Source organism: Triturus cristatus, chromosome 4_2 (genome assembly GCF_964204655.1).
Source record: "Triturus cristatus chromosome 4_2, aTriCri1.1, whole genome shotgun sequence".
Taxonomy (NCBI): Eukaryota; Metazoa; Chordata; class Amphibia; order Caudata; family Salamandridae; genus Triturus; species Triturus cristatus.
The window spans coordinates 56978005-56993778 of record NC_140586.1 but is presented as its reverse complement, the minus strand read 5'-3'; the positions used below and the strand labels follow the sequence as shown (position 1 = coordinate 56993778).

The following is a 15774-nucleotide window of genomic DNA, read 5'->3' as shown; positions in this document are numbered from 1 at the left end:
TGTGACGAGACCTGCGGGACCGGCTATCTTCAGAACCTGCACGACGCTTATCTAGCACGCCCACCGAGGGACCCTCGAGTGAGTGCACCTAGGGTTTGAGAAGCCCTAACCCTGAGCAGCTCCAGCATCGAAGTCTGCCTCCCCAGCATCCCCGAGATCTGCGTGGGGGCCCTTCCGCTCCTTGTTGTTCACCGCGTTGTTCGACCACTTGCCGACCGGCTTGTGGCCCTCTTCACGACGCACCACGATTGTTTCATCACTAGTCTGGTTGCTCCAGACTGGCTCTTGCTCCCCTTCAACAGAGGAGTACCACGGACCCTCCTGGTCCACTCCCGACGCCATCTTGACTCCCCCGCTTGGGTGGCCACTGCCAAGATCCGCTGCCCCTTCCTGGGCCCAGCATCATCGACAGCAGACACCTTCGTGGGACAGCTCGCCCTCCATCCTGGTCGCCGCCGCGCCTCCTGGTCCGAGGAACAGCCGAGTCCGACGTCACCCACTCACCTGGTCGAGGTGACTTCAGCCGGTACCCTCCTGGTACCCACACGATCGCTGGCTAGCGGTTGAGAACTGAGTCCCCTCTGCTTTCAGGTTTCCTTCATCACCGATCCAGGCTTGGATCTCGCTGAACATCGACACTGGTCGCCTGCCAGCAACTCTTCTTTCAGGCTCCTGAGACTACAACGAGGACTTCCGACATCTGCCGAACCTTCAACCGCCGCAGCCTCTGGGCTAGGTAACTCGAGCATCTCGGTGCTCCATCGCAGGTTCGCTCTACAAGTGTCCAGTTCCTTTTTCGTTTAGTCCCACTGATCGGAACACTCCGGAATCAGTATCTCCAGACTCTAACCATTCGCATTCCACTGTTAGTGTAGATGGTTTCTCGTGCCCCTCGGGCATTTGTGTAAATTGTGCAACTGAAGTATTTTCCTAAGAGTTTTGTAGTGTGCTTAGCTCCCTGACTCATAAAGAGCCAGGGTAGTCTTGTTATAAATAAATATCCTTTTATTTTCATAACAACTTGTGTGGTGTCCTTTCACTTGGTGTTCAAGGGGTATATGTGATGGTAAACAGCTGGCTTAACACGCCCTCTAGAGTTTAGCCTAAAGACTGCTCGTATCCACGCTACTAGGATAGCTGGTCTAAAAGGTTGACTTACAACCAATCATCAATAAGGGTCGTTTGGAATGATACACAGTGATCACTAGAATAGTGAGCACTACATATCAGGCCAACTTCTCACACCCTCGAAGGTCCAGTTTGGTAAATATCCGGGCTCCCTTGAGTTGGTCCAACAGGACCGGTATTAAGGGCAGGGGATACCGGTTTTTGATGGTTAGTCTGTTGATAGCCCTATAATCTATGCAGGTCCTTAATTCATCGCAGTCTTTTTTCCCGATGAAGAAGAGTGGAGATGATGCGGGTGAGGAAGAAGGTCGAATGAAGCCTGAGGCTAGATTTTCTTCCAAGTATGTTTTCAGGTAACGAGTCTCGGGTTCTGTTAGTGCATAAACTCGACTACATGGAATGACTGCTCCGGGGACTAGGTCGATACGACAGTCGTACGGACGGTGTGGGGGCAGTCGAGTAGCTTCCTGTTTGTTGAAAACGGACAGGTAATCCTGGTAAACCTCTGGAAGCTTCATAATGCTACAACAACTGCGTTCTTCACTTCCGTCTTGAAGGAACCCTGCTTGTGTTTTAGCATCCTTGTCTACGAGGGCGTGATGAAGAAGGCATTGCTCCCTGCAGTAAGGGGAGGTTAAGGAAACTGTGCGGTCCGCCCATCGAATCACGGGATCATGCAGGGTTAACCATGGCATACCTAGAATGATGCGGAAATGTGGAGCGTCGATGAGGTCAAACTGAATTAGTTCCTGATGTAATTCTCCTATCAGCATCCGTAGTGGGTAAGTATGGTGTCTCACTGGTCCTGAGGTTAAAGCCTTCCCATCCACGGCTTTTACCACTTCCGGTTTTTTCTTGGTTTCATATGGGATTCCAAGTTCTCGGGCATATTGCTGATCCATAAAATTCCCAGTGACTCCGCAATCCAAAAGAGCTGACACTGTTATGGTATGTACTTGCGATACCCATAACGTCACGCTGACATTAATGTGAGCCACTGACGGTTGCATAGTGTTAGGTATTCGTAGCGAGACCGTTTTCTTTTCTAGTCCCAAGTCAGGGGTCCCTGACTGGCTTGGGTGTTGCAGTTTTCCGACGGTTGCGGGGATGCGGCGGCCTGAGACTTGGAAGTAGGGGTTCGTTCTGGGAGTCTGGTTCTGGCTCGGCATTCTTTAATGAAGTGCCCGCTTTTTCCACAATAGAGGCATAACTTCTGTTGTCTTCTCTTCTCTCTTTCTTCCACGGAAAGCGGACCTCGGAGTCCTCCGATTTGCATAGGTTCTGGTCCCTCCGCCGTTCGTGGGGTTTCTTCGTGGGCCGGTTTGAATCGTGCTGGCAGAAGACGGGTTTCGCTTTTGCCTCGGTCTCCCTTTCTCTCTAGCAACCGATGATCTAGTTGGACGGTAAGGTCGATTAGTTCTTCACAGGTGCTGGGTAGCTGTACCACTTGAGCTAAGACGTCCTTGAGTTCTCCTCGTAGGCCTTGATAAAATAGGGTAGTTCTCTTCTCTGGCGGCCAGTCCGTCTCTACCACAAGACGATTGAAGGTAGTTATATAGGACAATAAATCCTGAGACCCCTGTCGTAAGGTAAGCAGTTCACGATCCAGGGACATCATGTGGGCCTTGCGATCGAACAGTTTTCTCATTTCGAGACAAAATCCCTGAAAATTTTGTAGAACCGGATCGTTCCTTTCCAGTAAAGGGATGGTCCAGCTTGCGGCATTACCTCCCATGTAGGACATCATGAATGAGGTTTTGGCCACCTCCTCCTGAAACACTTGTGGTTTACACAAGAAGTGAAGTCTGCATTGATGAAGAAAGGTTTCGAACTTCCTGGCATCCCCATAGAAGCGTTCGGGTGGCGCCAAAGGAATCCCTTGACTCTGAACAATATGCACAGTGGGTAGTGACCTATCAGGAGGGGCAGTGTCCGATGTAGTGGCGGGAAACCCTGTGTCAAAAGCACCCCCTCCTTGGCCGCGGGACGTGATGGGAGGTGGAAGCGTCCAGTCTCTGATGTAGGATTCTTTTCCCGTGCCCTTACGAGAAATTCCTGCTACCTCTCTACGCAATGTGTTCATGTCTTTCTTGATTTCTTGATTCTCTACTCGAGAGGTATGTACTTCCTGCTGGAGGGCCGTAATGCTCTCCACCAGGGAAGCCAGCACCGTATTGGTATCCATCGTCCGGGCTGGACAGTTACCGTGGGCTTGACAATCTGTCGTGACTGTTAGGCCAAGTGTAACGTGAAAAGACCACTAACCTGCAACAAGGGCGGCCAGCAGGGACGATGTCGTGTAGATAATCCCGATTATTCCCCCGGAAACAACCCCCACCTAGATCTAGATAAACTCCAGGCGTGAAGATGCAACCGGGGGGACAACCGGGAGGAGATAACGGAAACTGGGGAAGTGTAGAGGGATGGGGAACGGCTGCTGTGATGCGGTGAGGCACGGACCCGTATGTGGTAGGCTGCAGAGGGAGACAAATAACAGAAGCAATGGGTCAGAGGGAGTTTAGGGACATGACTATGAAAGATACCATCTGCCCCCTCTTCCCTTACGTCTCTCCTTACTGTAGTTTTAAGGATTCTCCAGGGATCCCTCGGTACACACGACAGGAAGTTAAACAGGATGTGAATGTTGCACAAGCCCTCCGTCGAGGGTACCCTGGTAGGCGTGTTACACGTCACAACGCCCCCATGGGCTGGGTAGGCTTGTGCCACCAAGGAAAACACGGAAATGCAAAATGGTTCTGGCGACGTAGGACAGTTTCATAGAGGCCAAGAACCCAAGATACTGCGGGCTCCAACAGACGATGGAGAAATGGGGAAACACAACCAAAAGAACGCAGGCAGAGTGGGAGAAGCTTCCACTCCCTGCGTGGACCTAAATACCTGATAGTAAATCACTGGTGCGTGGAAAAAGTCTCGGTCCTCAGGGGCCAAAGATGCCTCGAATCCGACTCGGGGCTTGAACGAGTAGCGCGCAAAAGAATCCGCGGGGAATACCATCCGCAATGCGCTACTCTCCGAAAACAGGGAACTCCAGATAACGGATTGTTTGTCAAGCCCCACTTCCTGGAAGAGGCGGGGCTTTTGTAATGCGCGGTAACGTAGCGCGCGGCTCTTCCCGCCCGCCTTTGCCCCATGGCCTTCTGGGCCTTGTAGTCTGTCTTGCGCCGGACTCGGCCGGCGGCTCTAGGATCGCGACACTTTGCCACTGGATTCAAGCAAGCCTGGCTGAAGACGGCTGAAATGCCAGAAACCGGTCCTAGGAAGCTTGTTTCCGGTCCAGGGAAGACATTGCTTGGCAGTTCGGGCTGGACTGTTCCCATGAGGCACAGGGTCAGACTGATTTGCATATGGCCATGTCTGAACTGGGGTGGAAGAGTGAGCTAAAGAACGGTGATGGATTAAAACCAGATCAGTTGACTGGGGGTGAGTGCTTGCAATGTTCAACACTCCGTCCATCATTTCCTTTGGTTTTGCTTTGTTCGCCCTAAGTTGGCAGGGTATGCTCAGACGTGAGTCCCTTGCTCACTTTGCCACTGGATTCAAGCAAGCCTGGCTGAAGACGGCTGAAATGCCAGAAACCGGTCCTAGGAAGCTTGTTTCTGGTCCAGGGAAGACATTGCTTGGCAGTTCGGGCTGGACTGTTCCCATGAGGCACAGGGTCAGACTGATTTGCATATGGCCATGTCTGAACTGGGGTGGCAGAGTGGGCTAAAGAACGGTGATGGATTAAACCCAGATCAGTTGACTGGGGGTGAGTGCTTGCAATGTTCAACACTCCGTCCATCATTTCCTTTGGTTTTGCTTTGTTCGCCCTAAGTTGGCAGGGTATGCTCAGACGTGAGTACCTTGCTCACTTTGCACCTGGATTCAAGCAAGCCTGGCTGAAGACGGCTGAAATGCCAGAAACCGGTCCTAGGAAGCTTGTTTCCGGTCCAGGGAAGACTGCTTGGCAGTTCGGGCTGGACTGTTCCCATGAGGCACAGGGTCAGACTGATTTGCATATGGCCATGTCTGAACTGGGGTGGCAGAGTGGGCTAAAGAACGGTGATGGATTAAACCCAGATCAGTTGACTGGGGGTGAGTGCTTGCAATGTTCAACACTCCGTCCATCATTTCCTTTGGTTTTGCCGGGTTAATTATTGGCCTATCTAATACGGCAAGAGCACCCGCAACGCCCCATACTGCTGTTAGTAGATGAGCTGGGACATAGGAAATACAAAGACTGGGACATTCACACAGTAATGACAATACATTATACTAGACTGTATGCGTCCGAATTGAGGGGGGGATGATTAACACATTGTGGCATTTTTTAATGCAGTCAAACTGCCCACACTGATGATTGATCAATGCCTAACACTGGACTCCCCCTTAACAGTGAATGAAGTTCAGGAAGCACTAATGTCACTAGCGTACGAAAAGACACCGGGACCGGATGGGCTTCAACTGAATTCTTTAAGACATATGTAGAAACCCTAGTGCCCTGTCTACATTCCTTGTCCACCTCTACAATTACTAATATGACCCTACTGCCCTCACTGTGTGCGGCTAATGTGGTCTCTTTGTTGAAGCCGGGTAAGAATCCAACATCCCCTGGATCGTATAGACTGATAGCGGTATTAAATACGGATTATAAAATCTTAGCAAAGGTCTTGGCCAATCGTTTGGTGCCACATATTCCCACCCTGGTGCACCCAGACCAGAACGGGTTTGTCTCTAACTGTAATACTGCTCTGAACATCAGTGGCTACTTTAGGGTAGCAGAGTACGCTCCTATGAATTGGCCTAGATCGGGTTGCTTGGTGATGGACCTTGAGAAGGCTTTTGATTCTCTTGAATGGAACTTTCTCTTCGCAACCCTAGCTAGATATGGCATAGGACCCCTCTTCCTTACCATGGTTAAGCTGCTATACAAAGACCCAACCGTCCGAGTCCAGACGGGTCCTTATAATTCAGACCTTATAGAGTTGAGACGTGGGACAAGGCAAGACTGTCCGTTGTCCCCTCTCCTTTTTGCGCTGGCGGTTGAACCATTAGCAGCGTACATTTGCGCGCACAAGGGCATGGCAGTCACCTTGCGAGGTGGCACACACGTAGTCTCAATAAATGCCTAAGACCTGCTGTTATATGTGCAAGATCTTCATGCCATCCCACCCTCTTTGGACTTGGCACTAACAGGACTTGCCAAAGCATCAGGGCTGCGGGTTAACGCCACAAAATCCATTCTCTCCCCTTACCTGCAGGCAACCTCGGACCCAGGATACTCCCTTGGAGAAGTGCCTGTAACATGGTGCACAGATACTTTCAGATACCTGGGGTTGCGCATATACCGTACCAAGGAGAATATCTATTTCAGGGAAACATAATTAGAGCCACTACTGCCATTCAGTCGCAAATGAGCTTCTGGAAGACCCTCCCATTAGCTGTCTCTGGTAGGATTGCCCTCGTAAAAATGGTAGTCCTCCCTCGCCTCGTCTATTACTTCACTACCCTACCTATCGTCATCTCCCCTTCCTTTCCCGCAAATGGGAAAAGGTAATCAGTGATTTTATATGGGGAACGTCAAGGCATAGAGTGTCTATGGGGAGACTATATTTGCCAACAGAGCAGGGAGGGTTCGCGGAGCCCAATTTTGAACACTATTATCTAGCCTCCCAGCTGCAATGGCTGTCTTCCCAAGCAGACACGGCTTCATTACAGCCCCCAGTCACGCATCACACCTTGCTTAGTATTTTACATCCATGTGCAGAAACCTAGGAGCATTATTACTCAACATAGCTTACAAATGCTTCCGCAGGTGCCTCTTTCTCACCAGGAACACCACGCCGTATGCCCCCGCCATCCCATTATTGAAGAGGTCTTCAAACTTTTGTAGGTTGAGCCCCCCCAGCTGAATTTTTTTAGATGTTGTGCCCCCCCCACCACCTGACAGAAATTTCTGGAATCGACCGCCATGCATATATTCCGGGCATAACCAGCAAATAATGTTCAATACAATAAGAGTGTTTAGTAAACTGCAGGTTTGTGTGTGGGTGTGGTGAAATGACAGAGTCTTATTACACAGCTCAAAACACCACTTTTCAAGATAAAATGTGCGCAAATTGTTTTTACTAGGATGCTTTGTTTTACACATGACATAGATTGATAATAGCACCACCAACATAAATGTGATGGGTGTGCCTGTTTTTCAGAGACGCTCAATCTGTGGATGGATTTTTGCTACTGCCATCCTCAGGTTCTGCTCCACATCCAGTCTTGAACGGTACTTAGTCTTTAATACCGCAAGTGCTGAGAACCCAATCTCGCATAAATAGGACGAGCTGAAAGGCAAGAAAGTTTTGATAGCAGTTTCTCACAAAGCTGAATATTCTGCAGACATTTTCAGCCAAGACAGGGACTGTAAGGGAGACAGTGTTGTTAGATTTTTCGAGCACTCCCTAGCTCAGAGCTGGTACATGAGAAACAAATCTTCTCTAAAAATCATTAACAAACGTTTTAGGCAGCATTATAATGGGATAATTGCCCACCAACCAGTTATGGATCCGAAGACAGTTAAAAGTCCACAGAGAGGGCGTTGAACGAACACCTAATTGAGAATTCCTCAGTGGTACGATAAGTTGCTTGCCTGAAGCAGTGGGGGTTTAGGACACGTCAGGCTTATGTTTAAAAAAAATAGAACTAATAATAAATTAATGATGTTGTCTATTTTACTTCAGAGTAATGTTGTCTGACAGACTTTGTGATGGTATGGACATGTTAGGGATTTTGGGTGCCCTGCGCCAAAACTGTTTTGGGGGCCCCTGTTCAGTACAGCTTTGAGTTTAAATGATTTACTTTCAGCTCTGCCATACCCTATTTAGCCAGGCTACTAACGGTGCACAGGCACTGTAGTCGAAATTCTAAAAGCGTTTACATCTAATATTCAGAGATAGTGAGGTGTTTTCACTGTTGTAACAAAGCAGCAGCCCGCTAATTTTACAGTGAATAATATCTGTGATATCCTCCAATTTCTCATATGCAAGGACACGCTTGGATCTAACTTTTTTTATGGTTAACTTTTTTATGGTTGTTGCATGAAACAAACACATTTCTCTGCAAATAGTAATAGACTCCCTCACATCAATCACATTAAAAAGAAATTAAACAAAACTGTTTGTAAGAATCTGTTGAGGAATTATTCCAGGCCATCGGGGCAAAAACAGAACTGTCTCTATCAAGGAGCCCCTGGAAGGCTGGATTGCAGTGCATTTAGATGTCTCCTTTTGTAATTTAGGACGAAAACCTTGATGGGGCAGGACATGCCCATACTTGTGTACAGGGATGAGTGAGGTGACTATATGAATTTGGGTGCGCATGTTAGTGCAGAGTGGGAAGAATTAATGCATGGTTAGTGATGGGCTTATTTGAGTGAGATTGCATATTGAGCAGTGAGGGGGACAGGCGAGTGAAGTGTCACATGAGCGCAGGGTGAGTAGTGTTCTTGTGTGACTGCAGGGTGAGGTACAAGGTGAACATCACAAGTGCATTGCGAGTACAAAGTGATCACTGTGAGTGCAGGGTGAGCAGGTGAATGGTGTGAGTGCATGGTGATCAGTGTGAGTGCAGGGTGAGAGGGTGAATGGTGTGAGTGCATGGTGATCAGTGTGAGCGCATTGTGATCGCTGTGAGTGCAGAGTGATCACTGTGAGTGGAGGGTAAGTGGGTGAATGGTGTGAATGTATCGAGATCAGTGTGAGTGCAGGGTGAGGGTGAAAGTGAAGGGCGAGAATGAGGAGCAGGTTGTCTGAATGTAAGGTGCAATCCCAGACACTTGAAGTAACTCAGCATGTTATTGACGGCAGCGTAGGGTTTCAAATGTGTTAAACTATTGCTATTATGGCAGTAACCAGGGATCAGGGTGGCGGAAAGAAAAGATTTGCTGATCCCTCAACAAACTTCCAGTCTTATGATTAGGGTTGCCAGCTCATCATTTTGATGTCACAGATGGGATAAAAATAAGCGGTCACCTAAAGCTGTATTTTCAGCACTTATCTGTGCATACTTTGAACAGCAAATATAAATAGAAAGAACTTTTCATTGTTTTCTAGAGCTGCCTGAATGATCCATGACTGATAATAAAAGGGAACAAAAACAGAAAAGTCACATTACAAATGAATACATACTTCTTTATTTATAACCATATTTAGTGTCAAGACAAGCAATATCCAGGCTGTTTAAACAACACATGGCTGGCTGGCATTTTGCGTGCCTGCCTGTGTAATTTTAAAAGAAACTTTCAGGGACGTTTTAAGGATTTTGAGAGCCCTGGGCCAAATGTATTTTGGGGGCCACGTTTCGGACCAGCTTTGATTTTATGATCCAGTCTCAGCTCTTCTTTGGTTAAACACTAAATGTGTGTACATATGATATTCAGGAATAGTGATGTGTGTTTTCAGTATGTAACACAACAGCAGTTCACTAATATTACTGCAAATAATTTGTCACACCCTCCCATTTCTCATATGTGAGGTCCAGTATTGATCTAAAATAAACTTTTTATATGGATGTTACATGAGGCATAAACAACTTTTGGCTGCAAAATGTCTGTAATAGACTCTTACACAATAAAAATGAATGATAGAAAAACGCTATTTACAACATTGTGTTTAAAAAAATGTCAAGGTCATGAGGGAAGACTCTGTAGTACAGAGCTGGCTCTTTCAGCCCCCCCCCCCCCACCCGCTTTGAAAGGCTGGGGCCCTGGGCCAGAGCCCACCTTGCTCATGCCTTAGAACGTCCCTGGAAGCTTAGTCTCCTTTCTGGGAAGAGCTAACTCTCCCAGGAGGGGGTTAATTCATAGAGCTGAAATGCTTCAGCTGCAGTCGAGGCAAGGGGTCTCATCTGCTATGATATCGAAAGCAAAGGAACAGGACTGCCTGTTGGTTTGCTTTCAGTTTTAGCAGAGGAGACATCCTGCCTCCCACTGCAGCTGAAGCATTTCAGCTCTATGAATTAACCCCCTCCTGGGAGAGTTAGCAAGACAAAAGCATGGGCACATAGTGCCCCATCGATTTCCCCTCCCTCCCCCCTCCAACCATACCGGAGTTCTCCAAGACTTGTGACACAGGGAAGGAAGGTAAGATTAGAGAGGAGTAAGTGCCCCCCCTGAGATGGTGTCGCCACCCCCCCCCCGATTTCTCGATTTGGGCCTGATTGCAGCGAAACGCTTGATCACCAAGAGATGGAAATCCCCGATAGCATCCCACACATTAGCTTGGTGCAGCTCCCTACTCAACTGGGCTAGGGCAGAAGGGGTAACCTTGTGCCGAGAAGACCCGCTGGGTATTCGTAATTTTCACCTGGCGAGTCACTGGGAGAATACAGTTTTAGACTTACAGGGACTGGATGCAACTGCGGAGGAGGCTCAAGAAGGGGCATCAGGCCAGCCAAACCAACATTTAGTCTCTGAGAGTACACGTAAAGAAGGCCAAGAAGAACAACCCCCCCACTCACATAGCTCAAGATCCTTCATCAGGGGAATATCACCAGCAACTTCTAGCAGGACTCTCCCTTTCCAACACACCAGGCAACAGGTCTCAGGCGAACACCCAATCCCTGATTTGATTACTTTGTCCTCATTTTGTTGTATCCCACATCCACGGTTCAACTGCGTAATGCACCATGTTTAGAATGTAAACAGGTGGTATATCACAAGGTCTCATCGACACCATTAATGTTATTGTAATGCTATTTCTTAAGGAACTGTCTGAGATGCCACATCCGCCAGCTGATGCGACTCAATGCTAATCTTCACTTCGAACTGCATTGCCTACATACTGTAATGGGATATGATGTCATTACACTGATAGTGTTGTATGAAAATAAGAACTGTCAATAAAAAGATTTAAACAACAAATCAGGCTATTTATTTAAATACATTTACTTGCATAGTAATGTACGAAACTGAATTAGGGAAATCAAAATCAACAAAAAGAGCATCCAGCCATGCCTTTTCCTTTATAGGATCTCCAATGACCTTGAGAGCTCTAGGGCCAGATGTACGACCCTTTCATTTAGCCCCTCGCAATTTGCGGCTCATTGCGAATCACAAATTGCGAGGCGCTAAATGAAATGTACAACAGTGTTATTACACTGTTTTGCGATTCCCAATTGGGTCGCAAATTGCGAGGCTCATAAATATTAATGAGTCTCTCGCAATTTGCGTGCCCATTGGGAATGCCAGCCCTGCCCTGCCAAGGATGGTGGCCTGCTGGGCTCAGCAAACCATGACTGGGACCGCTTTTTAATAAAGCAGCTTTTTTTTTTAATGCAGCTCATTTTTCCTTAAAGGAAAACGGGATGCATTTAAAAAAATAAATGAAATCAAACGTTTTCGTTTCATATTTAAAAAAATATTTTTTGTGACAGTCACAAAGTGGAAGGTGGTAATTTACGAGTGTTTTGCGGTCACAAAACATTCACACATAGCATAGCGGATGCAACTGGGAAGGAAATGGCACTTCCTAATTGTGAATCGCAATTCCTAAATAGCGAGTTGCAAATAAATTGCGACTCGCTATTTAGGAATTGTACATGCCCAACAGTGATTTTGCATGCGCAAACGGGTTCGCAAACCCGTTTGCGCATGCAAAATCACGACGTACATCTGGCCCTTCGTACCCACCAAAGGGGAGTGTGCAATTCGGGTTTATGTAAATGCCGCTTTCTTAATATACAAGGGATCATTAAAAGTGCACTGTTGTTAATAACTCTCTGAGTTAATCCATGAGATCAGAGACAAGGATGTGGCCTAAAGGCTAGGGCGATCGACCTCAAATCTGGGGAACCAGGTTTGAGTCTCGGCAACGACCCTCAACATCTGTGATTTTGGACAAATCACTAATCTCCCCGTGCCTAACACAATTTAATGTGTCCTTATGTAACGCAACTGGTGCTCTTGTAAAGTGTTCTGATACCATATAAAACAAAACCAAAAAACTCTGTTGTCACACACAAACTGTCAAGTGATAAGAGCCAGTCCTTTACTTTTCTGAAGAAAGGTTGACCTGGAAGGGTAGTGCCAAAAACACCAAAAAGCAAAAGCTACAAAGGCTTACAAACCTTCCAAGTGTTATTCAATTTGATTGGATTCGTTTCCTTCATCATCTGATCTTGTTTATAAATTTGAATCCCTAAATCTGAAACAGCAGGACTGAAAAAGCAGAGCCAAGGCTTGGATGTTAGCCAGGATTGTATCCAGGGGGGCAGGACAGATAGTACGGCCAGGACTGCAATGCAGGAGCAAAAGCACTTGATGACCAGACAGAAAGAGTTTTGACACAATGAGCTATATTCCAGAACGGATTAAAGTAAATTAGAAAATTCTTGAAAGGAAGAGGCATACAACAAGGAAGTCGTGATAGATTGAGCTAAGCCCCCTTAAGAAAATGGCCCAGTCCCCATTGTCATTTGAGAAACATGCAATGGCGCTTGAATAAATGAATGGCAATCCTCTAGAAATCACCACCTTGGTGAGAAATGGGACATGCCCTGCCTCCCATACAAAGGCCAAGCCTGGAAGTAAACACACACCATTAAGTGCCTGGTACCCTCATTATAAGAAGGAAAGCCACAACTGGTAAGACAGGGCTGCATAAAGCAGCACACGCACTAGGTGCATGTATGATACCTCAGACTGTAATGCAGGCGTGCCGTGTGCATTTAGGGGGCTCAGTCTCACCGCCTAGCAGAGGGGAGCACAGGAATTAATATTCAAATCATGAATGGGATTGTGAACATTGAAGCAAGGTGCTGGAGTGACCCTATAGAGATGGGAATGGGGCCTGAGATCCAGGTACAGAATGGGTATCTCATAGATGATCACAACCAAATCAACCCTCAGACAAGCTAGTGCAAAGCATAGCAAGTGATACATTGTGTGATTACTGATTGGTCAGGCCATGCCAGAATTGGCATTTTGTAATCTGGCAGACCGAACACTCTGTGTGATGTATAAGTGACCAGTGTGTTTAGTGTCAGAGTGGGTTGGGTATGTGGTGACAGAGTGACCATTATGTGCTGGCTGGTGTCTCATATACCCTCTATGTTATTATTGTAGAAAAAAATGTACTCTTACTTGAGGTTGGAAAGCTCTGCAATCAGGCCTTGAACAGTTTGTGTCCCATCTTGGTCAGTGATGGTTTGGGAAGAGCAGAGCACCTCCTTGGTCAGATCCTTTCTGTCCTCTGTTGCAACATGAGGAGAGCACAAGGAAGGTTCTTCCTGAAGATCCTCCCTAAAAGGAAGCAGAACAAACCTTCAACCTAGTTGTTAGGGACACACAACCCAACCACCCACACACAGTGGAAACTAAAATGTTACTCACCTAGAAACTCCAGCATTGTTAGTTGTATAAATGGAACATCCAATTAAGAAAGAATGCTTACATTACTATCCAGACCTTTCTAGGCAAAAACTGAGAGTGGTTTTAACGACAATAATAAAGAGTTCCTTCTGCACACGAAGTGGGACTTGGGAAGCAAATCTCCTGTTTTTATCGATATCTCAGTTACAACCTTAATAAGTGACTTCCTAAGACGGCTTCTGGGGATCATTGAGAGTATGGTGGACGGTACACCAATCCGCAAGGTTGGCAGAGTTCATAGTAGCCTGTACCGTCTTGGCAGCAGACTGTCCATCACACTTAGGGGTCCCCGCCAACAAGATGGGGATCATTTTGTCAAACATACTTTCGCCACTGGAACAAAAGCCCTTTGGGCAGAACTGAAATACCAGCCAGCCACCATGCATGACAGACAGCAGAAGGGCTAGAGGGAGGGGGTGGGAAAATAAGTTGGGGGATGTTGGGTACAGAATGATACTACCAAATTATTATGATGCACAGTGGACTTTTTGCTCCCTTTCTTGTTCTTTACCAATGTGGATGTCGATGCAGCACTGCAGCAGTATGTACCATTACAATGCTCAGAGTAACATGTTTGTGATATGGAGTATGTTGAAAAACTAATAACATTTGTTTAAAAAAAAAAAAAATGCATGACAGAGAGCAAGCATTTTATTATGTTGCAGAACCACCCTGCCGATACCACCTAATCAGGGGGATTATTTCTGCAATACAAATATTCAATTGTCCTCACACACAGTTTTCTCACACAGGATGGGGATCACTGCTGTTCTTTCTTGTTTGGGACTGCCAGGTTTTCCAAGGTGGTCACGAACAGTAACAAGGTACCTCAGAAGGACTGCCCTAAATAGCCTCAATTGGCTGCACTAGGGGAAATGTTTGCTGATGGCTGTCAATCAATGTTTTCCACAAGTGGAGGCATCTGAGGCTCTGTCACTGGAAGCCTAGTGTTTCCCCAACTCTGCATAGAGCAGAGGAACCATGTTTGGTCAAAGAGGCTTCTGCACCACCATCTGTCAAACACTTAAAGACCCCCAGTGTAAGCGTCCTCAGACAAGAGAGGTTCTTAATCCTGCAAGCTTAAGTGACAGCCAGAAAGAAAACAATTCAAGAGTTACCAGTCTATTTCTGGAAGGTGAGTGTAAGTTTAAATGCTTTATATACTAGCACACTGGGAGCCACATTCAACATGTCTTTTACCCGGAACAATCAATCTGAGAAAGTTCTAAAAAGGGTGACGACTCATTTAGATAAGTGCTGAATGGCTCCATTAAGATTCCTGTATGATATGGGAATGTAATGAAAAGCAGAGTAGAATCAATGGAACATGTTAAAACTCTTTTATTCCAGTGGGTACTGCCAAAGCAAAGCCAGTTGCTCTTGTATTGCTTCCTGGAGCAGTCCCTAACTGGCCCTCTGGATTACTGCAATCTATTCTCCAGAAATGTTGAGGAAGTGGCAAGTCAGAGTCTGAGGAACCAGATACACAAGTTCTGCCATGCAATGGGGCAGATAAATATCAAGCCGCCCCTCAATGATAAGCTGTCCTCTCTAATGGAGTCGCTACCTGCCCAGTCAGTTCTACGAAAATGATTTGGGGCCTGATTTATACTTCAGAGTACAGTATTTTCTCTGTCAGGAAGACGAAGTAAAATACTCAGTCGCTCTGATGGATCAATCGTACTCTGGATTTAGAGATGTCCGCCGGCCCAGAGATGCATGCAAGCATATACCTGCTAAAGAGCACTGATAATAACAAAAAGATATAGGGCTAGATGTATGAAGACATCACTTTACGATTCCCTAATTGTAAATCCTTGTGATCGCAAAACGGTATGCATGAAAGTGTGTTGAACATTTTCTGCGATTCCCAGTGGGTCACAAATTACCTACCTTGTGAATATTAATGAGGTAGGTCGCAATTTGCGATAGGATGGTGGGCTGCTGATGTCAGCAGACCACCATGTCTGTGATTGCTTTTAAATAAAGCAATCTTTTTTTTTTGTAAAGCAGCCTGTTTTCCTCAACGCGCTGCTTTAAAAAAGAAAAATGAAACGTTTTCCTTTAATTTGGGTGGGACCAATGCCTGCTCTTAAAAAATGCTTTTACAAACATTCACAAAGGCTTCCCTTTTGTGAATGGGTTACCACCAACTTGAAGTTGGTGGTAAAATGCGAATTGTTCGCGACTGCATCCGTAGTCACAAAACATTCATACATACCACT

The 15774-nt window shown here is 46.6% G+C and overlaps 1 protein-coding gene across 1 annotated transcript in view; it reads right to left on the bottom strand.

The window, feature by feature from the left end:
• The window catches only part of BRME1 (break repair meiotic recombinase recruitment factor 1), a 170345-nt gene that overhangs the window by 45267 nt on the left and 109304 nt on the right, over nt 1-15774 (bottom strand). Inside the window, exon 6 of the mRNA XM_085599879.1 lies at nt 13262-13420. Within this exon, the coding sequence (XP_085456005.1) occupies nt 13262-13420 (159 nt within the window). The remainder of the gene's footprint in view (nt 1-13261; nt 13421-15774) is intronic.